We start from the raw sequence: 27,452 nt of genomic DNA on the forward strand, positions 1-27,452 counted from the left end.
CTTCAGAGCCTGGCAGGTGACCCGCTGGCAGCACCTGTGAGGACCTGCAGCTGGGCCAGCCAGCAGAGCTGCTGCTCCTCCTCTCTGCTGGCCAGTCCGGTGGCAGCTCCTCAGCATACACCAGCACAGCCTCCCCTCAGTGCTCCTGAATGCCCACTTCCCTCCCCGCCGCTGCACCTCAACCCCTGCACCTCCTGCGGCTCTGCTGCTTAAGAACCCACCCACCCCAGCTGCCACCACCCAGTTGGCCTGCCCTCCCCGGGAACTGCCACTGCCCCGAATATTCCTGGGGAAAGGGATCGGGATAACTTCCCTGAGTAGGAAGAATCCTGGCTACTTGGATCCAGCCTCTCCAACGTGCAGCTTGTGCAGCAGCAGGAGCTGTGGGAGTGACCCAGCAGAGGCTGTGTGGTTTAGGGGATGGGGCACTGCCCTAGAAGTCAGGAGACCTGGGTTCTAATCCTGCCTGTATTGCTGGCTGGGTGACCTTGAGCACATCAGTTTGCTTGTTTCCCTTCTAGTTGCCTTGGCTAGTTAGATTGTGAGCCCTGTGGCCCAGGGATTGTTTGTGTGTATGTGCAGCGCCTGGCGCAAAGGGCCCTAATCTCAGCTGGGGCCGCGAGGCACTGGTGTGACAGAAATAACCATGCTGGCCCTGCTGCAGAATGGGGGAGTTGCCTCCCACCACCAACAGCAATGTCTGGGCCTGGCTTCTTCACAGGGATGGCTGAGGAAGCCCCCAAGGACCCTTCAAAGCCCCTCCTTGCCTGGGAGAAGACAAAACCCCCTCCAGAAAAGAGTCGACGGAAGAGCTTGGAGCAGAAGCAGGAGCTCTGTGTGCCACAGCCCTTCCGTGCCGGTGAGTGGCTGCAGAAATGGCATGGGGCCATGCCCCTGCAGTGCGGTGCAGTTGGCCCCTCTGGGGATTGGGGTTGCAATGCCTCAAGGTGTCACTTGCAAGAAGACCCCATAGACTATGTAGTGCTCTGGGCCTTCCACGCCATGGAGAAACAGGAAAATTGAGGCAGGGAGAATGGCCCCTCCTGCTGACAGCAGCTGCAGCCTCTAGAACTGATCAGGGCTTTAGGGGCAGTGGCAGAAGCATCAGCTGGAGACAGATTCAGTTTTCCCCCCTGATCAGGACCTGCAAAAGGCAGCTCAGCTGCTGTGACGCTGCAGGGTGGGAGGATGTTTTCCACCAGTCTGTGGGGGTGCTCGGTGCACAGTGGGTTATTACTGCCTAGGATTGCACCAGTCAGAGCATTAGATATCCCCGTCTGCTGGCTCCTGTGCAGGGTGGACATGTCGCAGTGCGCGGCATTTGGTGGGTGGGGTGTTGATGATGAGGGACTTCAGGACGAAAGCCCAATGCCTGCCCTCGCTCTGTCTTTTATCAGATTCACCATCCCCTTCTAACTCCCCCTGCTTTATGGGTCCAGACTCGGAGGAGAAAGAGGCCCTGGACTACATTGAAGCCTTTCTGAAGGGTGATGAACAGGTACCAAGAGCCCTCCTCTGATCTATACACTAGTGCCCTGTCCACAAACACCATCTGCATTTCTCCAGCTGATTCATAGATTCTAAGGACAGAGGGGACCACTGAGACCATCTAGGCCGACTGCCTGTATAACACAGGCCAGAGAACAGCCCCCAGATAATTCCTGTTTAAACTAGAGCATCTTAAAAACATCTCATCTTGAGTTAAAAATGGTCGCTGATGGAGAATCCACCACACCCTGGGTCCAGTCCTTCCAATAGTTAATTACTTCCACTGTTAAAAATGTACAACTCGTTTCCCATCTGGATTTGTCTAGTTTCAATGTCCAGGCCCTGGGTCGTGTGAGACCTTTGTGTACTTGTGCCCACTAGATTTGGCCAGTCCCCAAAAGCTCCTTTCACTCTATCAAGCCCCTGTCTAGCTGTTTAGCCCTCCTGTTGCAATTTGGGTGCCTACCAGATCTGGTCCTTCTTTGGCTCCATTCCACACGGAACTGCCTTGCTCCCCCCAGCTATTTACTCCTGTTGCCAGATGAATCTTGCATGTGGCATATCAAAGCCTGAGCAGAGCTAGGGGGAAGTTATCTGACATCTCTCCCACCGGCAGCTCCTTTCCACACTAACATTCCCATTTGTGACTAATCTCTGCGGGGTGTAGGACGAGGCCAAGAAACTGAAGTTTTTGGAGTCCATCAGCACCCTCAGCAGAGCTGTTAGCACCAGAAGCCCAGAGGGAAACCTTGATGCTTTTATCTGCAAATCCCTGCTTGTGGAGAAGATAAAGGTGAGTAAATTACACACTGGGTCTGTGTTACTTGGCAGGTTTAGTGACTCACCTGAAGATCTCCATGGCTTTGTCTAACTTCAACTTCCAACCACTGGGTCTTGTTAGACATGTGTCTGCTAGACTGAAGAGCCCATCATCAAGTATTTGTGCCTCACGTAGGTACTTATAAATTGTGGTCAGGTTGCATCGTAACCTTCTCTTTGTTAAGCTGAACTCACTGACCTCCCGGAGTCTATCATTATATGGCAGGTTTCCCAATCTTTCAATCATTCTCATGGCTCTAAACCCTCTCCAATTTATCAACATCCTCCTTGAATTGTGGGCAGCAGAGCTGCTCACAGGATGCCAGCAGCGATGGCACCCAGTGCCAAACACAGAGAGAAAATAACCATTCTAGAATGATTTGAGATTCCCCTGTTTATGCATCCCAAGATGGCATTAGCCTTTTTGGCCACACTGTCACACTGGGAGCTGATTACCATGATGGCCAAGACTTTTTCAGAGTCCCCGCTTCCTAGGTTAGAGTATGGCCGGCATTCTTTGTTCTTGTACATTTGGCTGTATTGCAACTTACATGGATTCCTTGCACCCAGCTTCCCAAGTTCTTCTGGTTGCTCTGTATAAGACAGTCTCCCTGCACAGAACCCCAACTCTTTGCAGTCCACTGACCGCTAGGGAACAAGCGACAAATCTGCAATGTAGATTTGAAAAGTCTTCGCTCTCCAGTGCTGCAGTGAGCTTTCTGGAGCTTAACTCCCTTCCCTGAGCGGGAGACAGCGTGAGCTAATGGGCGGGGCACTGGGCTGGGGATCAGAACACTTGGGTTTTACTCCCAGTTCTTCAGGGAGACCTTGGGCAAGTCACTTCCCTCTCTTTGCCTCGGTTTCCCCTACCATGCCCTCTCATCTAGTGAGCTTTATGGGGCAGGGACTGTCTCTCACTGTGTGTGTGCAGCACCTGGCACCAGGGGGCCTGATCTCAGTTGGAGGCTCTAGGTGCCACTGCAATACAGCTCACGCTAATGGAGCCTCTGCAGCGCCCTGGCGTGTGTGCTTATCAGTGCTGGGCATGACGCTGTGGCACTGACCACAGGCCCTGCACTGCGCTCTCCGGCTGGAGCCCTGCAGACGATCAAGCCTTCCAGTAGGAGGATCTGGCTGCTGAGCCCACACGTTGCAGGAACCTTGCAGGAGCTTGGAGCCCGCCCGCCATTTCCCCACGTTGTTTCCCCAGGTGCTGATTCATCAGGAGTCCATCGACTCCCTGGCCAGCGCGGTGCGTCAGCAAGCGATGCTCGCCGTCATGGAGCTCAGGTACCCGGCCCCCCCGGCCCAGTCCCATCCAGTGCTGTGTGCCTCAGGCGCGCCAGCTTCTTGGCCATGGCCAGTTCTCCAGGGGATTCCCCCTCGGCTTTGCTGGAGCCAGCTGCTCCTCCCCTGTCTTAGATCCCCTCCCCGGGCATGTGATACCCAGTGATGACACTGGTGGATGTGTGATGCCATCAGCGGGCTGGTGGCAGAGGATCCTCATGACCTCTCCAAGTGGCCTCGTGAAGATGTGTGGGAGGAAGGGAGCGAGGGGGGCAGGGCCGGTCCCTCTGGGACCCACAGGCAATGGTTCTGGGGAAGAGGGGCAGTTGCCCATCCCCACTTTAGGCGCTACTGGAGTGGAGCGACTGGAGTCACTTCCCTCTGCTCCGGCTGCGTCACGCCAGCAGCTCCCTGAGCGCTGGGGCAGAGTGCAGGATTCGGGGGGAGGGGGCAGGAGCTGAAGTGGCTTTCTCCACTGGGCGCTGGCTTCCTGAGAGCAGGCAAGAAGGGGTTAATGCCTTCTGGGCTGTCCCCACCTTCTTCCTCCTCCTGTCCCCTCCCCCTCCAAGCTGAGAGCTCTGGGCAGGGATCAAGGCTTCTTGGATCCCTGAACTGGATTTTGCCCTCCTGGCTGACGGGTCAGGATGCAGCCCCTGACTGTGCAGCCCCAATGTAGGTGGCTGCAGTGCAAGGGTCCCCCTGCGGGGGGCAGTAGAGACCGACTCCTCTGTACTGTGGCAGCTGCGTTCAGAGGCGCTCTGGTGCCAGCCGGGTCTAGTCTCCCGTCCATGCTCTTTGCGAGGTGTCACTTCTCGGGGAACCACGGTGCTCTGTGCAGCCGGGAGGGCAGCTCACCGACTGAGGCGTCAGCAGCTGTGGGGTGCACGTTGCTGGGTGCTCAGATCTCGCTAGGAATGGGGCGCTCTGATGGGACCATGGCAGACAGGCAATACTGCCTGAGAGAAGGCAGCATCGGCTCCCTGCACCACCCCGTCTCAGCCCAACAGCGTCCAGTCCGCGTGTGTCTCTTCTCTCAGCAAAGTGAAGCCGCCCCTGGGGGACATGGAACAATCCAGCCTGCTCACCATCTGCTTCTTGAGCGTGTTCTCCCTGCCTCCAGCAGACACCAGGCAGGAAGTGGAGGCTGCTCTGTACACCAAGGTAATCCACAAACCGGCCAGACGGAGCAACCCCAAGCCGAGTGGGACTCCTGCTAGCCTCTCTCGTTCCTGCCCCGTTGGTTCCTTGGCACTGGTGCAAGAGCATAATGATCTCAGCTCATTGGTGGGACTTGAACTCAGGACCTTCAGCACCAAAGCACAGGTCCCACCACTGGAGATAAAGGAATAACTCTGATAAAGGGTAGCTGTAGTAGGCATTTATCCTTGACATGCACCAGCAATTAGAGGGGCGCATGACATCCCCTTCACAAGCACGTTACAAAAGCTTCATCCCCCGTGTGCGGCTTTGGGGGCACAGGCCTGAGGTCGGCTGCGTCAGACACACACAGACCAGGGGAACCCAAGTTTGGCTGGAAATCTCCCCTTCCCTTCCAAAACCGAGTCCTTTCTGACACCTCCAGGGAATTAGACTGTGTGCAATGGCCATAGGCAGTGACCCTGGGGAGCAGCTTCCCTGCTCTATCACCTGGGAATAGCAAATGCAGGTGGGGTCCTGTTGCCAGGAGGAGTTGGCAGTAGGTCCCCTGTGGGTACCAGTGAGTGGGTGAGCTAGAATCCCAGGGGCTGCCATGGCCTGAGGGTGGGGGTGGCACACGCCAAAGCATTAGTTCAATACCTGGCTGGGTAACGCCACTTGCTCTGGCTTCTCCTCCATTCTGCACGCAGACCCTGGAAGCCATGGATCAGATGCTGAAGGCACTGATGTGTGAGGATGAGAAGCCCAACCTCCTGGAGCTACAGAACATCTTGGAGGTCTGGAGGCGTGGGGGCAGGAAGGGGCTATTCCTCTAACTGGGGTGAGGCTCGGGGATCACAGCTCCATTTAATCCCCAGAATGGGGCCCCCACACGCCGTCTGCTTCTCAGAGTATGTTCTATACACAGGTTCTTGGTCTGGAGGACCAAGTGCCCCCACTGTATCAGAGATGTCTGCATGGGGGGGTGGAGGGGGGTGGGATCTGCCATGTTCTCCACTGAGCCCCCATGACTCTGGCATTCCTGCCCTGCCTTTGGCTTTGTGTGGAGCCTTGCCTCCAGAGCCCATCAACACCACAGCTGAGCTGCCCTGGGCAGGGAGGGAGGGGGATACAGAGGGACAGCAAAGATCTCACTGGCCTTCCTGGGCCGAGACACCCCACCCCAGCAATCACACTGGGACCCCTGGGCTGTGGCCCCATCAGCCTGGCCAGAACCAGATTCCCCCCGCCATTCTAGTTCTGAGGCCACAGGAAGTAGATTCTGTGAGTTGTTTCTGGTACAAAAAGAGGGAAATGTCCTCGGCAGAGACTCAATCTCCTCGATCCGAGGCCTGGGAAGAGAGGATACAGAAATGTAGGGCTGAAAGGGATCTCAAGAGGTCATCTAGCCCTGCACTGAGGCAGAGCCAAGTATTCCTAGGCCACCCCTGACAGGTGTTTGTCCGACCTGTTCTTAAAAACCTCCATGTGGGAGAGTCCACCACCTCCCTAGGTCACCTGTTCCAGTGCTTACCCTCCCTTAGAGTTTTTCCTAATATCTAACCTAAATCTCCCTAGTTGCAGATTAAGCCAATTACTTCTTGTCCTACCTTCAGTGGACAAGGAGAACAACTGATCACCACCCTCTGTATAACAGCACTTCACATATTTGAAAACTGTTATCAGGTTCCCCCCTCAGTCTTCTCAAGACCAAACATGACCAGTTCTTTCAACCTTTCTTCATAGGTCAGATTTTCTAAACCTCTGATCATTTTTGCTGCTCACCTCTGGACTATCTCCAGTTTGTTCACATCTTTCTTAAAGCGTGGTGCCCAAAACTGGACACAGTATTCAGCTAGTACACCCCCGAATGACATTTCCCCTTTTCGCAACAGCATCACACTGTTGATTCATATTCAGTTGGTGATCCATTATAACTCCCAGATCCTTTTCTGCAGTACTACCACCTAGCCAGTTATTCCCCATTTTGTTTTTATGCATTTGATTTTTCCTTCCTAAGTGCAGTACGTCACATTTGTTTTTACTCAATTTCATCTTGTTGACTTCAGACCAACTCTCCAATTTATCAAGGTCATTTTGAATTCTAATCTGTCCTCCAAAGTGCTTGCAACCCCTCCCATCTTGGTGTCATCCACAAACTTTACACGCATACTCTCCTATCCATTAACCAAGCTGTTAATATTGAATAGTATTGGACCCCGGCACACCCCTGTGTGACTCTCTTAAGACATCCTCCCAGTTTGATAGTGAGCCAGAGATAACTGCCCTTTGAGTATGGTCTTTCAGTCAGTTGTGCACCCACTTTATAGTAATCTCAGCTAGATCATATTTCCTCAGTTTGCCTATGAGAATGTCTTGTGGGGCTGTGTCAAAAGTCTTACTAAAGTCCATATATATGTAATCATGTCTATTGCCTTCCTCCAGCCACTAGGCAAGAAACCCTGTCAAAGAAGGAAATTAGATTGGTTTGGCATGATTTGTTCTGGACAAATCCATACTGACTATTCCTATAACCCTATTGTCTCCTCTAGGTGCTTACAAACTGATCGTTTAATCATTTGTTCAGTATCTTTCTGGGTACCAAAGTTGGGCTGACTGGTCTATAAATCCCCGGGTCCTCTTTGTTCCCCTTTTTGAAGCTAGGTTCTGTGTCTGCCCTTCTCCAGTCCTCTGGGCCCTCACCTGACCTAAAGGTTCAGAGATTGCTTTAGCTAGATCCATAAGTACTCTGGAGTGAATATCACGAGGCCCTGCCGACTTGAATACATCTAACTTCTCTAAATAGCCTTTTGCTTGTTCTTTCCCTATTATGGCCTCTATTCCTTCCCCCTTGTTGTTCATATTGTGTTAAGCATCTTGTCACCATTAACTTTATTAGCAAAACCAGAAGCAAAATAAGGCATTAAACACCTTGGCTTTGTCAGTGTCATCCACTATTTGCTCTCCTTCCCTGCATTCATTCGTCTTTCTCTCACTCCTAATGTATTTACACATTGCCTTTTACGTCCCTTGTTAGTTATAACTCATTTTTGCCTTAGCCTTTCTGATTTTCTCCCGACGTGCTTGTGCTATTTTTTTGTACTTCTCCTTAGCAGTTTGTCCTATTTGTTATTCTCATTCTCCCAGGTCCTGCTCCCCTGGACAGCGTCCAACGAGGTGCGTGGGCGGCTGAGAGCAGTGGAAAGGATCACCTGGCTGATCAGACTCATCGCTAGTCATCACAAATTCAATGTGAGCAGCCTGAGTCCTTGGCTGCCTCCTAGCTGCACTGAGCAACCTGCCAATGCAGCGCTCCCTGGCAGGGACAACCTGGGCCTAGAACAGTAACTCAGCAAGGGCCTCTGTAGGCCTCTGATCTAAAAAGCACTGATGTCGATGGGGTCCGTCCACTGATTCCAGTAGGCTTTGGCTCAAGCCCCATAATTGTATCTCCAAAGACTCTCTCTGCTGTTTCCCGAGGAGCAAAGTCTGCTCTGCTGGATCAGTGCATTTACGCATCGCCCTGAGTGCTTTCTCTGAACCCAGGTGTCTGGGGGCAGCTGCCTTGTTCACCTCCTTTGTTAGTTGCCACCAGGGCTGCTTTGGCATCAGCTCCTGCAGGGCTGTCAGATTAATGTCCCCGCGCTCTGGCTTCAGATATGTGTGCCGTGGCCCCTCCACTTCAGATATGTGTGCCGTGGCCCCTCCACTTCGGATATGTGTGCCGTGGCAGGGCCTCCCCTCTGGCAGCTAGAAGGGGGACACTTGGCAGCTGAGACCCCAAGAGGCCGTTCCAATGGAGGGGGCAGCAGAACAGAAGATGGGAGGTGGGAGGGAGCAAAGTGAGAGGGGTGGCAAGAGCCAAAGAAGCAAGAGCAATTGGCGAGGGGGGTGACCTGGGTGGGGACGAGGCTGTGCAGAACCCAGTATGAGAGGGAAAGGGGCTTGAGTGTGAAGGGAAGGGAGCCAGCGCAGGGGCTGCAGGAGAGGCAAGGGAAGGTTTCTAACAGCAGAGAGCTTGAGAAGGCTGTGAGGTCAGAGGAGGACGTGGGAACGGGGAAGGTGCTGGGATGATGAGCTTGCCTTTGAGATGGAGACTGGACACGAATTCATTTGTTATCAGGATCCCCACTCGGATGCAATGTTTACTGACCTTTGCTGCCCAGACTTTCCCATCCACTCTGAGCTTTCCTCAGTCCTCAGTGATGGTCCCCACGGCTCCTGCAGTCATTGACCCCGAGTCTCTCTCCGCTGGGCTCTGCCGCCATTGGTTCTAACCCAAAGTGCTACTGCAGTGCCTGGGGGAACACACTAAGCCAGGCCCACAGGGGTGAGTGACTCTCTTTGCTCTCTCTTTCCATCAGGGACTGGACGAGTTCAAAGTCCTGGGGCAGCTGGTGGGGTGTCTCACCCTGTGCTGTGCTGACCAAGACCAAGAGATCTGCCGATGGGCTGTGGATGGACTTCACCACATCTATTCCTTCATGCTGCGGCAAAAGTGTAGGAGCACTGAAGACCCTTGTTCTTCCTACGTACACTGACACGGGGATGCCAAAGACAGAAGAAAAATATTTAGTGAACACTTCTGCTTTTTCTGCATCCTTTACTATCTCCTTCTAATAATGAGCCTACACCATTGCTAGGATTTCTTTTGTGCTTAATAAACTTTTTAAAAAACCTCCTTATTACCAGGAGGTAATCCTGCCTGCCATGGATATCCCCCGATGTCTTTAGCTTCCCCTATCCATATTCTACACTTCATAATTTACATAAGAACATAAGAATGCACATATTGGGTCAGGCCAATGGTTCATCTAGCCCAGTATCGTGTCTTCTGATAATGGCCAGTGCCCGATGCTTCAGAGGGGATGTCGTCATCATCGGCAATCCTTCAATTCAAGGATGATCTCTACCATGGATTTACAGTCCTGAGATGACTCAGGAGTCCAATCCTGGAAGCACAGATCCGCCCTCAATAGGTGCAGACGTTTCTTAGTGGATCAGCTGCCTGCTGGTAGAAAGTTCTTTCTTTTTCCTTCCTTCTCTCTCTCTTTTCAGCTTCAAGGGCAAGATGCTTCTCCTCTAAGCGGGCCACTGCTTGATGGAGGGTATGGAGCCATTGAGATCAGTTGGTGGCTTGTTCTTCCCAGTTTATGATGTCCACATCAGTTTTCATAAGATATGCTTTCAGTATATTTTTGTAGCATTTCCTCTGACCACCATGAGATCGTTGTCCATAGGTGAGCTGAGAGCAGAGGGCTTCTTTTGGAAGACGAAAATCTGGCATTCGCACACAATGTCTAGCCCAGCGTAGCTGGTGCATAAGGATCATTGCTTCAATGACGGTGACATTGGCTTCAATGGGGGTGCTGATATTAGTGCAGCGATCTTTCCACTTGATGCGAAGGATCCTTCCAGAGGCTTCATTGTTGATACCTCTCCAGACTCTTAAGGTATTGTTGGTATGTCACCCAGGCTTTGCATCCATAAAGGAATGTAGGGATGACAACTGTCTTATAGACCTAGATCTTGATGTCCTACCATAGGTCACGATCTGTGAAAATGCATCAGAGCAATTTCTCAAATGAAGCACTTACGCACTGGATCCTGTGCTGAATTGCACTGTCAATTTTTGCATTGTGAGAGTTGGCTACCGGTAATATTTCCCCAGCAAGGGGAAATAATCAATTTAAGAGAATATGGGCAAGAATCTTCCCTGTTGTAGATAGCAAGGCAATGCTTCGATAATTTCCACGCTCTGACTTGTCTCTTTTCTTAAAGATTATCACAATATTAGCAATATTTTAATCTCTTCTCATACGAAAACTATCCCATACCTTAATCATTTTTGTTGCCCTCCTCTGCACCTTTTACAATTCTAATATAGCTATTTTGAGATGGGGTTACCGGAATGGCACATAGTGTTCAAGATGTGGGCGCACCCTGGATTTATATAGTGGCATTATGATAGGTTCTGTTTTATTATCCCTTTCCTAATGGTTCCTAATATCCTGTTAGCTTTATTGCCTGCTGCTGCACACTGAGCGGATGTTTTCAGAGAACTAGCCGTGATGACTCCGAGATCTCTTGCTGAGTGGTAATTTAGAGCCCATCATTTTGTATGTATAGTTGGGATCATGTTTTCCAACGTGCATCCCTTTGCATTTATCAACACTGAATTTAATTTACCATTTTGTTGCCCAGTCCCCCAGTTTGGTGAGATCCCTTTGTAACTCTTCACAGTTTGCTTTGCACTTAACTATCTTGAGTAATTTTGTATCATCTGCAATTTTTGCCACTTCACTGTTTACCCCTTTTTCCAGATTATGTATGACGATGTTGAACTACATCGCTCCCAGCACAGATCCCTGGACCCCGCTATTTACCTCTCTCCACTGTGAAAACTGACCATTTATTCCCACTCTTTGCTTCCTATCTTTTAACCAGTCACTGACCCATGAGAGGACAGGCACTCTTATCCCATCTCTTCTTTCTTTGTTTATGGGCCCTTTGGTAAGGGACCCTGTCAAAGCCTTTCTAAAAGTGCAAGTACACTATATCCACTGGATCACCCATGTCCACATGTTTGTTGACCCCCCCTCAAAGAATTCTAGTAGCTTGGTGAGGCATGATTTCCCTTTATAAAAGCCATGTTGACTTTTCCCCAACAAATGGTGTTCATCTAGATGTCTGATAATTCTGTTCTTTGCTATAGTTTCAACCAGTTTGCCTGGTACTGAAGTTAGGTTTACCAGCCTGTAACTGCCAGGATTGCCTCTTTTTTAAAAATCAATGTCACATTAGTTGTCTGGTACCGAGCCCGATGTAAATGCTAGGTTACATACCACAGTACTGCACATAAGTCTGTCTGGATGTCTTGTGAAAGCCACAACTTTTGCACCAGGCAGGCAATTTACCATGCTCTCCTGGTCATCACAAACCCAACTGCCTATATTTCTAATAATCGAATCCCCCATTACTATTACCTGGTTTTCTTAGTAACTGGGGTTCCCACCTCGTCTACGTACCTGTCTCCCTTAGCTCCTCCAGTTCTGCCACTGTGGCCTCCAGAGCCCGTATTCAGTGTCTGAAGGCCATGAGCTCCCTGCACCGAATGCTCACGCTGCTGCATTTAGTGCAATAAACTGGATAGCCCCCACTCTGCTGCTGGACTTCTGCCTAGTTTATTTTTACCTCTTGCAGGGGTTTTTCATGTGTTTGTTTGTTTTGTTCTGGGGGGGTTATTGGCCTGAATTTCCCATGTGCTTGTTAGATGTACCTGCCGCTCACACCCCCTTTCTAAACTTCCTTGCAAAACGCCCCTGTTGGTTAGCCTAACTTCTAATTTAGGCTGTCTATTTCCTCTTCCCCTTCAGGCAGGACAGTGGCGAAGGACAGTACAGAGTATCTGCAGATCCTCAGGGACTGGCAAGCTGAGAACACCTTCTGGTTCGCCTGGTTCACCAACACCAGCGATATCGCCATGGTAACTACAGTCAGTGCTTCATGGGATTGTTGTGCCCAGTGTTAGCAGGAGTCGGGAATTAACACCCTAGGAGTCAGGGTGAAGGTACAGAACCAAGTGTGTGACTGACCCCATCCAGCTGGGCCAGAGCCCTGCCAATGGCCAACTCCGCCTCCCTATAGCCACATCCCAAAATGCACTGGGGCTCATCCAGACCTGATTCCAGCTCCTTGTCAGGCACGGAGGCAGTGTCCCCAGAGATGAACGCAATAAAAGGCATCCTGGCGTCTGCACAACAGCGCCGGTCCCTGCTGAATGCTGGAGAGTGCATCCGTGCAGTACTGTACCCCCGTGCACTGGCACTCTGGCCTCTGCCATGCACGACAGCTCCTGATTGCTGGCTGCGTTCTGTGCTCCTGCTGCCTGCTGCTATCTGGGTGCACTGACCTAGCCCCGACTCTGCAGAGCTGGGTTGGCCTGTGCTCCCGTCCGGGCCAGTTCTCACTGCTCAGCTCCTGACTGGAACTGTGCTGGGCAGCGAAAGGGGATTCACGGGCAGGTTTGTTTCAGATGTTTGGGAAATACTTCCACCCGGCCGAGCGCACAGACTTCATCCTGACTGCGCTCGACGGCATGAGAGACGCCAGCGTCCACAACTCGGTGGCAGCCGCGCACATGCTGCATGCGAGCCTGGGCGTCCCCGTCCCAGGCTTAGAGAAGGTAGGAGCTGCAGCGAGAACACCGGGTACTGGGGCAAGAGGGATTGTTTTGGGGCAGTTCTCTGGATTGAAGACAGGGTGTTCTCAGACGAGGTGATCACAAGGGTCCCTTCTGGCCTTGCAATCTGTGAATCGATGGGCTGGAAACTGGTCCTGTGCTCTGGGTCTGGGGCTGGCAAAGAGGATCGGGGAGGGCAGATGGCTCTCAGGTGTAGCAGCTCCCTGGCCTCCCAGATCAACAGCTGCAGGAGGAAGCCAAGGCCCCATCACCCTGTTTTCCTCCCAGGTGTCGGAGGCTGTGAGGAGCATGTACCGCAACCTGGACTCCATCAGCGAGCCGCTGGCCCAGGAGGAGCTGCTGAGGGCCCTTCGCCTGCTGGGCTACCGGTACAGTGAGGAGGTGGTGGTAGCCCTGCTGGGCTGCTCGCTGTCGTGTGACAGGTACGGGGCTGGGGCTGCTGCCGCTTGTGCTCCAGCTCCCACAGACTGGTCCCACTGCTGGGGTCAGGGGAGTGCAGAATCTTCCAGGGTTCTTCTGCTCCCTGGAGAGCCGCTGCTTCCCTCCCAGAGGGTTTTACAGGCTGGCCTGCCCCAGAGCCAGGAACCTCATCCCTATATGGCACCCCTCATCCCTATATGGCACCCTGGGGCTCACACTCAGACCTGGCCCCGGTGCAGCCTGCAACAGCCAATGGGGGCCCTTGCTGCAGCGGGAGGTTGGCAAAGTGGCGGCTGGCGGTGGGAGACCCAGCAGGCCTGCCGGTGCCGTGGAGCTGCAGGCGGCTGGCAAGGCTGTGATCCAGGGGCCACTGGCTCTCTCCATTTGCAGCGTTGCTGCGGAGATGTGGAGGACACTGACGTCCCACCCCAAGACCACAGGAAGGGTCCTGAGGGAGTTGCTCCACAGGCTGCAGGAGCGGCCGCTGCGCCAGCAGCACGACGTCTCTCAGAAAGAGGCCATCGTCACCCCTTTGGCCGTAAGTACCAGCCCCTGTGGCAAGAGAAGGAGCGCTGTGTGTCCCCGTCACGGTCTGAGAGGTGGCAAACCCCTCGTCACGGACACCCTCCCCCAGAATGGAGCAGTCTCTTTGGGACCAGCCTTCTCCCTAGCCAGCCGGGGCATCCCTCCTGGGGTACCCTCATCCCAGCCCATGGCCTCGGCTGAGCTCAGAGCCCCCTGGCGCTGGGCACTCGGCATAAACATGGGAAGGGACCCAAAGGGCTGAGATGGGGGCATAAGCCCTGGTGGCATCCTCAACCTTGGCTGTCCCCTGCCTAGCTTGCCTGTGAAGCCCAATCCAGTAGGTCTCCTCAGAGGGCACCTAAGAATATGCCTACCGGATCAGGCCCTTTGCGAAACAAAGAAGGGGGCGGTCCTCTGAAACCCGACCGCCCAGGGGTTAGAGCCCTCACCAGTCGAGCCAGAACACCTGTAGCAGACAAGCTAAGTCACACGAGTCACCGCTCCCGCACAACTGTCTGATACAGCCAGCTGTGCTCTGATGCAGTGAGAAGAGCAGGAGGGAATTCTCCTTTTTCCTAACTACTTCTTGGAGAAGGCTGAAAATGCTGATGAAGACGGCAGCTGCAGGGCATCGACTAGGAGGCTGACTGCAGGCACCGACACATCCAAAGCTTTTCCCAGAATGGAATTCATTGAGGTGGCTATGGCCGTGCAGATAACTGTGCAGATAATCGTGCAGATAACCCTTCCGAAGAAGATGCACCTGCTCCTGATCCAGGCCTGCCGACAGCAATTCCGGGCCCCAGGGCAGAACAGTCAGTGGCCCCCCTAGAAAGGGGTGGCTTTGGTTTATGATCAGGGGCGGCAGCTGAAGCCTCCCCTGGGGGAGGTTAGCTCCCTGTCCTGCCTCTTCCACCCCAGGCCCCGCCCACCGCTCTGCTCGCTGGCTGGGCCGTATCCCTTCCCCCCCACCGCTAGGCTCCGCTGCTCTCTTCCCCACCTTCCCTTCCCCTGAGGCAGTGAGTGACAGCGAGTGGGGCCCTGAGCAGGGGAGGAGGAAGGACATGGCGAGAAGCGGGGGGACATTGTCTGGTCGGCTGATGTGTGGATGCTGAAGAAGAGGGGTTATCCTTGGTTGTCCTGATGGTAAGCTTGGATGTGTTATCTGCAGCAAAGTTTCATCTCGATCAGTATACAAACATCAAGGCCTTTCCATATCAGTAGAGTGGTGTCAGGTTTCTGTTTCTGCTTATGGATCTAACCGAAAGTCCAAATGAACGTCTCTGCAAATGAAAACAAAGGAACACAAAGATTCGGCTGCATCTAAATTAGCTCTACAGATTTCAAAGGAAGCAGAAACCTCGACTTTTGAAGAAGTGGTTAAGGTGACAAAATCAAAGGTTGACACAACTGTGCAAATAATGCGACTGGCTTATTAAGTTGCTAAATTGGCAGGCCAATTAAATCAGGATGATCAGAGTACGAACTCCAGATATTAAACGGCGTAGATATTGGAATTGGTCTGCGTTCATGATTCAGAGCTACAAACATTAATAACCATATCTCATCTGCAATGCGCTGAAAGGCGTGTGCTCGGATGCGGGAGAGCGGCAGAAAGATATCCATGTCTCTTGATGAATCAACCCCTGTGAGCAATGAATCAACGGTTATAATCTATTTAAAATGTGAGATCTCAATGGATGATGATCCTCACTTCATGTTTCTTGATCTGATTGAACTTCCAGACCAGACTGCTTCATGCATTGTAGATTGTGGGCTGAGATGCCTCAATAAGTACAATGTTGAGGAAAATTAATCATGTGGAATTTGCAAGTGTTGATACTACTGTTATACTTGGCAAGAAATCTGGCATAGTTAGCTATATTATGAAGAAGTACCCCAATGTCATAGTGTGGCACTGTTTGAACCCCTGGCTGGAATTGGCAGTTGCTAAAATGATAAGTGAAGAAACAGCTGTAAATCACTTTGAAATCTTTGACAAACTGTATACACTTTACAGCTGTTCACCTAAAAACAAGAAAGAACTGAAACAACATGGATGAGCAGCTGAGAAAGACTGGGTGTGTTTTTTTATATCTGCTGGGTGTCAAGCTCATGTTGTGCTACATCTGCTGTCTGGAATTTCCAGTCGTTGTGCCTTCACTGTGCATCTCACGACACACAAAGAGACAACAAAGAGAGTTCTGTGTTTGTCAGGCTGCTGAAAATAATTGTCGTGAATTCTTGATTGATCTTGATATAACACATTGTGTAAGCTATCAAGTCTGTCTGAATTGCTTCAGCATTGAGATACTTTGCTGGTGTCTGCAGATAAACTGATGCGCCGTACCATCCACTTGCTGGAAACTATGAAAGAAAAACCTGGCACAAAGTCAGGCCTGGTCTACAATGACAGGCAAATACAGAGGCAGTTGACGTAGCTTGCGTAACTCACGTCGACTTCCTAAATTCCCTTCTGCGCACCATCTCCACTATGCTGCGCCGACAGGAAATGCGCACCCACATGACACAGCGCTACACTTTTTGGGGAGGTGGTTTTATTAAATCGACTTCCATATCGATTGAGCGGGTCTTCACTTTTGCTCAGTCGATCTGTATAAATCGATCTGACAGCGGCAAATTTGCTGTCGTCAGTGAAGACATACCCTCATTTGAAGCACAATGCGCAACTAAAAAAACTGAAGTTCAAGAGCAGCACACTGACTGAAAACAAGAAGCTTGTGAAAATTAATGACAAACAATTTCTGACAAGTTTGATCAATAATATGAATGCCCAATTCTTCTGCAGCACCTCATCAAATTATAGAAACAACGGTGATGGTGTTGATACTAAGAAGAGAGTCAATATGTCGACCAGCTGAAGTAGTTCTTCATTGTTGACAAAGAGAACTGGCCACTAGATAGGATTCCCGGATACAGTGAAAAGGAGGTGAGACAGATGTGCAAATGATTTGGTCTATCAGTGCTGGGAATTATCAGTGCCTATCGTGACTTTCTTGATGATACTGGTCAGAAAGTGCCAGCTGATCTGAAACTTCTGCTCAACTACGCACATGTGATTTCATGCAGAACAGCTGAATGTGAGCATGGGTTTAGCCACATGATTGAGAATGACAAGTGTAGCAAGGTGCTTATCCCGCATATGTCAATTCTCACATTTATCAAGCATCATGACCCTTCATTTTCCAGGTGGAATCCTCTCAGCTGTGCCAAAACTTGGCTCAGGCGTCATTGTTCTGCCACTGATTCACAGACACGTAAAATAAAGCATTCGGACAAGGTGAAGGAAGACACTTTGTGGAAATACTTTTAGAAATTCGATAAATGCATTACAGCAGGCCTTTGCTAATACAGACCCTGTTATGCCTTGATATATTTTCTGATACTTGTGTAGACTACTAACAGTAAAAAAAAAAAAAAAAAAAAGCACAAAAATCATTTAGTTTCAATTTAAAATAACCTTTTATTATTTCCACATTGTACAGTAGTGTCTACAATGCAGTGGCATGGTTTATTTTGTATTACCATTAACCTATAGGCTAAAGTAAAAAGATGTGCTAAGTAGTCATTTGATTTTTACTACCGTACTGTATATTATTCTATAGATTTATATTTTTACATACTGTACTGTGTACAGCGAACACATTAATGTCATTTCAGCACACTCAAACACTGAAAATAAATTGAATAGACTACTGTAGGGTGTGTGTGTGTGTGTGTGTGTGTGTGTGTGTGTGTGTGTGTGTGTGTGTGTGTGATTTTTTTTAAAAAAATCCAATACCTTGTTATCTTGGCCAGCCTGCCTGTCTCCAGATATGCCTGGTTTAGCCAAGGATTAATGTACTAGAAATTCAGCGTACAAATAAAATGTGAATGCGTATAATAATTCTTGTTTAAGAAAATCAATATTTTAGTGGCATTCCAGTAGCTTCAGATTTCAGACTACGCCACTGTCTATAGCCCAGTGGTTAGGGCTCCCTGCTGGGAGATCCAGGGTCTAATCCCGGCTCCAATGACTATTTAAGCATTCCCAAGTGGAGGTAGATACTGAACTCCCTTTAGGGGGTGGGGTTTGACCTCACCCCCTGTCCTCAGTATTTCCTCATTGGTTGGCTTAGGCAGTTCCCCACTCTTAGAGTCATAGAGTTCAAGGGCAGAAGGGACCTCTGTGATCATCTAGTCTGACCTCCTATATAACACAGACCCGAGAACTGCCCCAAAATAATTCTTAGAGCCGATCTTTGAGAAACACATCCAAACTTGATTAAAAAATTGTCAATATGGAGATCTACCATAACCATTGGTAAGTTGTTCCAATGGTTAATTACTCTCACCATTAAGTGTACGTCTTATTTCCAGTCTGAATATGTCTACCTTCAACTTCCAGCCATTGGATCATGTTATAGCTTGAAGATTGAAGACTATAGATTGAAGAATCAATTATTAAATATTTGTTCCCCACTGTAATCAAGTCACCCCTCAGCCTTCTCTTTGTTAAGCTGAATAGATGTGAGCTCATTGAGTCTATCACCATAAGGCATGGTTTCTAACCCTTTAATCATTCTTGTGGCTCTTCTCTGAACCCTTTTCAATTTATCAACATCCTTCTTGAATTGTGGACACCAGAACAGGACACAGGATTCCAGCAGCAGTCACACCAGTGGCAAATACAGAGGAAGAATAACCCCTCTACTCCTTCTCGAGATTTTCCTGTGTCTTTATCCCAGGATCGCATTAGTTCTTTTGGCCACAGAGCCACCCTGGGAACTCCTGTTCAGCTGATTAGCCACCATAACCCCCAAGTCCTTTTCAGAGTCACTGCTTCCAAGGCTAAAGTCCCCCATCCTGTAAGTATGGCCTACATTCTTTGTTCTTTTGAGCGCTATCGGCCGTTTTATAATCCATTTAATGTGTGCCATGTTACTTTTATAACGTTCCCGGTTTTTAATCAAAATGTTATGCAGCGCCAACACAAACACCTTACAGAAGTCTAAATATATTACATCAATGCTATTACCTTTATCTACCAAATTTGTAATTTCATCAAAAAACAGATATCACGTTAGTTTGGCATGAACTATTTTCTATAAACCCATGTTGATTTACGTGAATTATATTAACTCCTTTAGTTCTTTATTAATTGAGTCTTATATCAGCCACTCCATTATCTTGCCCGGGATCAACGTCAGGTTGACGCTCTAACCTGGGTCATCCTGTTTACCTTTTTTAAAAATCGGCGCAACATTAGCTATCTTCCAGGATTCTGGACCTTCTCCAGTGCTCTGAGACTTATTGAAGATCACCATTAACGGTTCAGCAAGATCCTCAGCTAGTTCAGAAGGCTGGATTCTGTGGATCCCCTGCTTAGGTGCCTAACTTGCCCCGTGCATTGTGTATGGAGCCTGGGCACCTAACTCAGGGCTGTGATTCCACTGGGCAGTAGGGCATGTAAAGTTAGGCGTTGCAACACTCAACCTAAGTCCTTTGTGTGGTTCTAGCCAAGGTCACACAGGCAATCTGTGACCAAGCTGGGAATTGAACCCAGCGTCCCATGCCTTAATCCCAAGACCACCCTTCCTCTCGAGGTGCCCTGGGGGAGAATGGGAAGGCAGAGGGCTCTGCAGTAAAATCTGTTTCCTGTTCTTGGCTGCAGGCCACCAGAGCCCTGTATGAGATCCTCCTGGAGCCAGCCTGCAGACGGGAGGTGCAGGAGCTCTACCCCCAGCTCTACATCGCCCTGCTCTTCCAGATCACCTACACGGTGGAGCCATCCGTGCAGGACATTGCTTACTACTGGCGAGTCTGCAGCCAGCAGGACACACCCACGCCCCTCAGCCCAGTCAGGTACCACCAGTCCGGCCCCCCGCCGCTCGTCTGCCTGGTCGCCCAAAGGCACCGTGCAGGCCCTGGCCTGGGCTCGCTCAGTAACGAGAGGTTTGCTCTGAATGCAGGTCCGCGGTGAAAGCCATGAAAGCCTTGCTCCGATGCGCTGGCTACGGGGACCAGGTCACCTTCATCCAGAAGCAGGGTGGCTGGGACATGCTCATCAGCACCGACACGCACCACAAAGGCGTTTGCCTGCTCGCCCGGTGAGAGTCTTGCCCCTGCCTTTGCTATCCAGATCTGACTGCAGCAGCGGTCGCTTCTCCTCCCGGGGCTGAAGACGCTGCCGAATGGCCTTCCCCGCTGGGTGAGATGCGGCTCCCACTCAACTGCACGGAACAGTCTGTGCTGTTGGCCTGGGGTCAGTCAGCTACTTCTCCACCCTGTGTTGCCTGGCGTCAACAGCATCCTGCATGGCACTGGGGGACCAGCTAGCTCTGGAAGGAGTGACTGGGAAAAGGCAGCCTCAGTCACATCTGTCTGCAGTGTTGAGGTTGTCAGTCCCGGGATAAGAGGGAGACACGGTGGGTCAAGGAATATCTTTGATTGGACCGACTCCTGTGGGTGAGAGAGACAAGCCTTCCAGCATGCCCAGACGGCTCAGACACTTGGCTCTCATCCACCGGAGTTGGTCCAATCAAAGATATCCCCTCCCCCACCTTCTGTCTCTAATAACCTAATATCAGGTCACATCTGAGCAAGCTGCTTCCCCTCACCAGCGTCCTCCTTTGCCAGCACGTCTCTTGCAGCCCCAGCTCTGCGTTCCTGGAGCTATCCTCGTGGCTGCAGGCCACCTGTGGAGGGTTTAAGGCTTTGGGTCTATGGCACGTATGCCGCAGGGCATTTTAAGACAGTCTGGGCTAGCTGCCTGTGACTAGTCACCCGGGATCCCCGGTTCTGCACTGGTCTGGTTAGATTTGTAAATGGTGTTTGTGTTTCCCGTGCCAGGGCCATGATTAAGAACCGTCTCCAGGAGCGCTCCTGGATCTTCCACCAGCTGATGGCCATCCTCGACAGCAAGGATGATAAGCGGCACATCCCAGCCATGGCCTTCTTCATTCAGGTGAGCCTCACCAGCGGGTGAGGGTCTTGAGAACAGCCCTGTCCCAGCGGTGACTGGGGCACGTGCATCAGCATCGGGGCTGACCTATGGCCAGGGGAAGGATGGACTTGCAAGCATTGGGGGTGGGTGGGTGAGCAGGGGCAGAGAAAGCTCCTACAGTGCTAGGGGTGGAATCGTTTGCTCTGGACATTGAGGTGTTGCCTGCCCCAGCTGGTGTCACAGGGATGGAGCAAGTCCCCAGGGCAGGGTGTCTCTGATTCACCAAGGCTCAGCTCCATAGAGTGGTTCCTTGTGCGACGTAGGCCATGGAGCCCCATGCAGAGCCGTGAGCTCCCGGCGGGTAGTGCTCAGCGGCTGAGTGCTGCCCCGAGAAGGGCTCAGCCTCGTGACGTCCATGTGCCGTGCACAGGCCAGGCAGCTGCCTGCCCAACCCAGGCCAATTCCCCTGCCCTTGGCAGACCAGGCGACCCTTTGGCGTACAAGGCTGCGGCCTGCTGCTCCGCGTGTGGCCAGGCCCCAGAGCCCTCCTTTGGCTGAGCCTTAGAGGAGGAACAAGGCAGACCTGGATCTCAGCTGGAGCCTCACGGGGCGGTTCCACTAGCAGTGTTTCGACAGTGCCCAATCGTAGCTCCCGTCGTAGAGGGCAGCCCACGCCGAGGCCGGGGTCAGTCAAGCCAAAGGCCATGTGGCGGAGATGAGTCTCAAGCTCTGTTTGTTTTGCTGTTTGTGCGTTAGCTCCTCCAGTGCCCTGACCTCGGCAACCAGCTGGAAGACGCCATCCTGGACCAGATGAGGAGGCAGCTGAGAGACCCCAAAACTGTGGTGCGCTGGCTGGCGCTCAAGGGCCTCTTCAACTTGGCCCTTCACCCAGAGAAGGTGAGAGGGGAGGAGGGCTGGGTGATGCTGCTGCAGGGTGGGAGCCATTGAAATCATCCCAGTGGACACAGCACTGGACTGGTGGGGCAGGAGACCTGGCTTCTATTCCTCGCTCTGCCACTGACCTGCTGGGTGACCTTAGGCAAGTCTCTGCCTGTCCTTTGTCTATTGTGCTTGTTAGTTCTTCAGGGCAGGGACTGTCTCCTGTGGCATCTGTCTCTGTGTGTGTGCAGTACCTGGCATGACAGAGCCCTTATTTTGGCAGGGGTCTCTGTGATACAAAGAACATAAGCACTAAAGTAGCATCAGGACTCTGGACCCCAAAGGAATCCTGGTGACACCAGTGATCAGTGACGCCCAGACAGATCCATTTCTGTTAAATCAGGAACAATTTTTCCCTACGAATCGCCTCTTAAAGCATCTTAGATTTTAACTGTTGATGTCACGGCTCTGTCTCGCAACACTTGTTCCTCTGAAAGAGCTCAAGAAAAGCCCTTTGCTTCTAAGATCTCTTAAAGTTGATACACACAGCACGGTGAAGGCAGAGAAAACCACTGAGACTTAAATACACAGATCTGGCAGCCTGGTCAAATAGGAGACAATCTGAAGTCTACTCTCTCTAATAATAACTTACTTACCCTCAGAATACCAGGTCATTATGGTTTATTAAACCTGGACAATAAGTAGATCAGACACGGAGAAGACGTGACTGTAATTCTGTTTGTTAGTCACCATTCCCCTTGTTCCATGCGCCTCAGGCTGTTTTTCACTTGCTTGTGTTTAATTTTTCCTTCCTGAATCAGTTATCTTGTCTTTTGAGATTAAGAAATCGGTTGAGATTTTTTGGGGCTGTCTTTGAAAGTCTCAAAAAACAAATACAACAAGGATTTAAGCTGGTTTTTAGTAACAGACCAATCCTAGAACCCATTTGCAAAATTGGCTCCCTCCCCCAGCCCTAGGCAATAGGATGGGCTGAATGGACTGGTACCCTGGAGAACTCAGGTTCAGTTCCTGGCGCTGCCACAGACTCCCTGGGTGACCGGGGGCAAATCAAGTAGCGTCTCTGTGCCGGAGTTCCACGTCTGTACAGTGGGAATAAAAATACTCTAGACCGTCTGGACTGTAAGCTCTGTAGGGCAGGGAACATCTCTTACTATGCCAGTAAAGCCCCGAGCACAATAGAGCTCTGCCTGCAGATAAGCCCTTGAAGTGCTACTCTAAGCACTATAACAATAATACGCTCAATTTGTTTGAGATCAACGTGTTGTGCCGAGAACTTTGCACAAGATGATAAATGCTGTCCACTGAGATCTGGGATGCAATGAGGCAGCTGCTTATGGTGCAGGTAGCTGGCACCACTGCCTTTGTTCCTAGCTGGGTATGCAATGGCTTTGAGCAGCAGTTACACTTTTTTTGCTGGGACCCCCTTTAAAAATATTTCAGGCTGTGACGGCCGCCCCCCAAAGTGACAATCCCTCCCCATGCCGTGTCACTCTTACTTCTGAGCTGCTACTGAGGTTGGCGCTGCCTTCAGAGCTGGGAACCCAGACAGCAGCCACTGCTTTCCAGCCACCAAGCTCTGACGGGCTCGGGCCGTCAGCCCCCCGCATGGCTGACAGCCAGAGATCCAGCATGTGCACGGCCTAACAGCTCATGAGCCCACTAATAACGTTGCGACTCCCAGTTTGAGAACCCCTGGCTTTGAGACTCTTAAGTGCCATCTGGAGGTGAGCAGAGGTTTTCTTGGCAATCAGTTGTTGCATCGCTGGAGGGTGTTTTTTTAAAGCAGCCCCTTGTTTCTCGCAGGTGGTGAAACTCCAGCGTCTGCTGGGAGACATCCAGGAGCGATTATACGAGACAGACAGAGATGTAATAGCAAAGGCCATCGCCGTCCTGAAACTCATCCTCACCAGTCTGGACAGGCAGAGCGCCAGCCCCGCTGCTGTTCAAGTGGCCCAGAGGCTCCTGCTGTTCTTTGATGATGTAAGGCATGGCGGCCTGTGTGAGATCGTTAAAGCCGCATTTGTCGTAAATGACCTGAGCTCAGTTTAACCTGCTTCTTTTCACTGCCCTCATCCCTCCTTCCTCTGCTACCTCACTATCCAGCAGAGCGTAGGGCAGTCCGAATGGGAACCCTGGTGTCCTGCAGGCCTGCTGCCAAGGATCGGAGCACCAGCCCAGCCTAGCCTGGGATGAAGAAGGTGAAAAGTCCCTTTCATAAAACCTGTGGAGGAGGCTCCCCATAGGGAAGGACGTGCCTTCCTGAGCCAGTGTGCAGAGGGGGGCCCTCTGGCAAGGAGTTCTGCAATGCTTTTGCTGGCTTCCAGGGCGACGAGTCAGACAGTGATGCTACCGGTGTGGAAATCCTGCCCCTGCCCTCCCCTGGCTGGGAATCCCCCAGCTGGCCTGGAGCCTCCCTAAGGAAACGTCTCCTTTTGTAGGTTCTACAGCTGCCGCCCTTTCGCCTCCCCTTCCTTCTCAGAGCAGGACAGCGTCTAGTTCTCACCAGCCCTTTTGTAACAGCATCTGCCACAAACTAGCTCTGTAACTCTTGGTACTGGGGCAGCACAATTTGAAGGTTCAACTGGTCCCGGAGCAGCTCGAGTCATGGCCCCCTCGGGCAGACCCCCCCCGCACCCTCAGTTTCCCCTCCCGGAAAGTGGCGGCATCTCCCTGTAGCAAAGTACACACCCCACGTAGCACTTTGAATCTTTCCTCCTCCGTCCCGCTCTCCAACCCTCTCCTGGTGCTTGCTGTGCCCCGAGCTCTTGTCTGTTGGCTGATGCAGGTGGTTGCTGGTGTCAATGTGCCCAGCCCTGGGCAGTCTCACCCTACATCGCTGCTCTCTCTGGCCAAGCCAGTTTATAAAATTACCAGGCCAGCCCCCGCTGCTGGTGGAAACGAGTGCTCCTCTGCTGCCTTCAATGGCGCGATGCCCATTTACACCGGCTGAGAATCTGGCCACAACCGGGGCTGTATGGGCAGGGGAGAGTTCGCAACACCCTCCGCAGGTCAGTCATCTCGCTCCCCGCTGGGTGAGAACCGTCCTCACTGAGCAGCTCCGCCCCACTTTGGCTCTTGCAGGAGTCCAGCAAACTCCGGGTGCTCTCCATCGCCCTCTTCAGGGACCTGCTGGGGGTTGTGACGGCGCCCTACCGGTGGCAGATGAAGGAGCATGTCCTCAGGAGCCTGGTCCCACTGCTCCTTCGCCTGCATGATGAGAATCCCAGCGTGTCCCAGGTGAGGCCACAGCATGCCGGAGCTGGACCCTGCAGCTGAGATTTTAACCAATGGCCAATAATTTGGGGGGGGGGGGGGGGGCTCGTTGGCAGAGGGCAGGTGCTGTGATAGTCAAGTGCACAAAAATCATGTGTCACTTGAAAGTTGCGTCCTGTCGCTTTCCCCGACTGCTGCACCCTCCCTTCATCCTCTGAGCCCCACACCTCGCTCTGTGCAACCAGGCTGAGCAATAGAGTGGGGGGGGCGGAGGGTCGCCTCAGAGCTGCTGCAGGTGCTGGCCTCCATACAGCCACTGGTTGGGCTGGCGGGAGAAGCACAATCCTGGATACGGCACCTAACAGGAGCCGAGCTACACTGTGCCCAGCTGGTTCTCCAGACCTTGGCCGATAGGCGCAGCCAGCCATTAATAACCATGCTAGCTATTCAGGGGCTGTCATGGTCCCCATCACTGGGGGGGGAGCCAAATGCCCCCAGCATTAAGGCATTTGAACTCATAACAGCGGTTATGAGGTGGGGCACTGAGACACAGCGCGTGATTTACGGCCCAGAGCTGCAAAGCTCTTTAGGGGCCTAACTCCCATGCCTAAAGACCTTCGCAGTGCTGGGCCTAAGCAACTTGCTTGCGTTCAAGCAGGCCTTCTATGGCAGAGCTGGGCACTGAACCCAGGTCTCCAGGCACTGCTGTAACCACACCACCCACCTGCCGCCATCAGCCCAGGGCACGAAGCGTTCAGTGCTCAAGGCCTCCCCATCCCCAGGGTAACGAGGTTATTGGATTCCAGTGCCTGTAACAGTGGCCGGCTCGCCCTGGCCCCTCTTGTGTTGCAGGTGTCTTGGGACACCCTGGCCAGGGCCGCACTGTTTCTGAGATGGCGACGGCTCCGAGCCCTGGTCCACAGCAAGGAGATGTGGCAAATCTGTGACTGCCTGGTGAGGGAGCCCGGCGGGTCAGTCACTGCGCAGTCCTCGCTGCCAGGATTGGGGTGGGGTGGGGATAGGTATATAGTGCACTGCCCCATTGCCCAGCTCTGTGCCCAACTGAGCCCCACCCTGGGTGTAGTCGCTCTGCGTGATTCCACCCCAGGCAGAGGAAGGTGGGGAGCAATCAGGACGTGCACTCTGCTGCACCTGGAACCCGGCCTGCGGGAGGCCAGTAATAACCGTGTGCTCCCTTGGTCTGGCTCCTAGCTGGCGCGCTACAAGCGGAGAGCCGACAACTTCCTGTGCCAGACGTTGGCCTTCCTGGAGAGCCCGCAGGCCACAGTCAGAGAAGCGGCCATCCGGTTCTTAGGTAACCACAGCTCAGAGGGGGCTCTCTCTGCTGGGGGGAGCTGGATCCAGTCCCAGGTTCTGCTCGAGAACTAACCCCTGGGCTCCTGGAGTAAGGGTTGTTAGAAACCCTCAGAAGCAAGTTCACCACAAACTGCCCTGATTGGCTGATGGACACCCCCCCCCCCCCCCAGCCCCAGCATTCCCCCTGCATCTCCCATCCTCTCCTCCCCCACTGCCACGGGCCTTGGCTAGTGGAGCCTCAAGTCGCAATGCCTTCCTCTGGCAATCAGCCCTGCAGTCATCCCTGGGGCTCTCCCTTTCCCCTGGGGCGTCTGGAAGCCCTGCTGTTTGGAGGGTGACAGGTGCTTTGAAACTCTTGCTGGGGAAGTAGGGATGTGATGAGCTGTTGGTTTGTCTAGGCCTCACCGCCCGGCAGCTGGACAGCAGGAACCATGACAAGCTGGATGCCATCTGTAACGGTGAGTGGTAACTCCGGCCTGACCACTTAGCGCTACGGGGAAGAAGGGCCCAGGGGCTGGGCTAGGAGTCGGGACACCTGGGTTCTCTCTCCTATACCAGCACTGGGGTCTTGGGCAAGGCTTTTAGGGCTAGCTCCACAAAGGGATTCAAGTGCCTAGCTGCAAAATGTAGATCCCCAAGCTGCTGATCTGCTGCCCCCTCAGTTGCCTGCATGTCTGCCAGTGGGCATGTGCCCAGGCTCTTGGGTCCTGTCCTCAGTCAGGAAGATGAGATGCTCAGATACTGCAGTGATGGGGGAATCGTATCAAGATTGAGATGTGTCTAGGAGGCTCCCTATGGCTGTGGCGGGCACTGGGGGCTGGTGGTTCCTGCTATTCTATTGCCCCCATCGTCCCAGCAGGCTGCCTCCTTGTCATGGGATGAGGGGGACAGTGCTGGCCTGATCTGCAGGGGCTCTCCTGAGCACAGTGGCTCTGATCTCAGCTTTCTTCCTTTCAATTTTAGTCCTCAAAGGCTTGGTGCAGGACAGCAAGTCCTCGGTCAGGTGCCTGGCTACTCAGACCATCCTGATCCTGGATGCCTTCAGGAACCAAGCCCCTTCCCGCTGCAACCTACGGACAGTGGCCCAGAGGCTGGGAATGATATGCACAAGGTAGAACCTGTTCACTGGAGCTGCCGGCTGCCCTAGTTCTGCTGAAAGTCAGCCTGTCTGCTTTGGGGCTTCATGCACTGCAGCTG

General features: G+C 52.3%; 1 protein-coding gene across 1 annotated transcript; it reads left to right on the top strand.

The window, feature by feature from the left end:
- The first annotated feature begins 641 nt into the window (after positions 1-641).
- Positions 642-27,370, top strand: LOC137142198 (maestro heat-like repeat-containing protein family member 7). Its single transcript, XM_067531434.1, has 22 exons — positions 642-859; positions 1,398-1,498; positions 2,156-2,281; positions 3,518-3,597; positions 4,632-4,755; positions 5,442-5,528; positions 7,879-7,983; positions 9,096-9,231; positions 12,108-12,217; positions 12,767-12,916; positions 13,202-13,356; positions 13,745-13,892; positions 19,554-19,744; positions 19,852-19,989; positions 20,732-20,846; positions 21,582-21,722; positions 23,529-23,705; positions 24,807-24,962; positions 25,791-25,892; positions 26,151-26,253; positions 26,654-26,713; positions 27,219-27,370. The coding sequence occupies exons 1-22, from the start codon at positions 697-699 to the stop codon at positions 27,368-27,370; spliced, it is 2,820 nt and encodes a 939-aa protein (XP_067387535.1). The 5' UTR covers positions 642-696.
- The last annotated feature ends 82 nt before the right edge of the window (positions 27,371-27,452 follow it).

This window comes from Emydura macquarii, unplaced genomic scaffold (genome assembly GCF_026122565.2).
Source record: "Emydura macquarii macquarii isolate MOO-44397 ecotype Brisbane River unplaced genomic scaffold, CSIRO-AGI_Emac_v2 contig_3220, whole genome shotgun sequence".
Classification (NCBI taxonomy): Eukaryota; Metazoa; Chordata; order Testudines; family Chelidae; genus Emydura; species Emydura macquarii.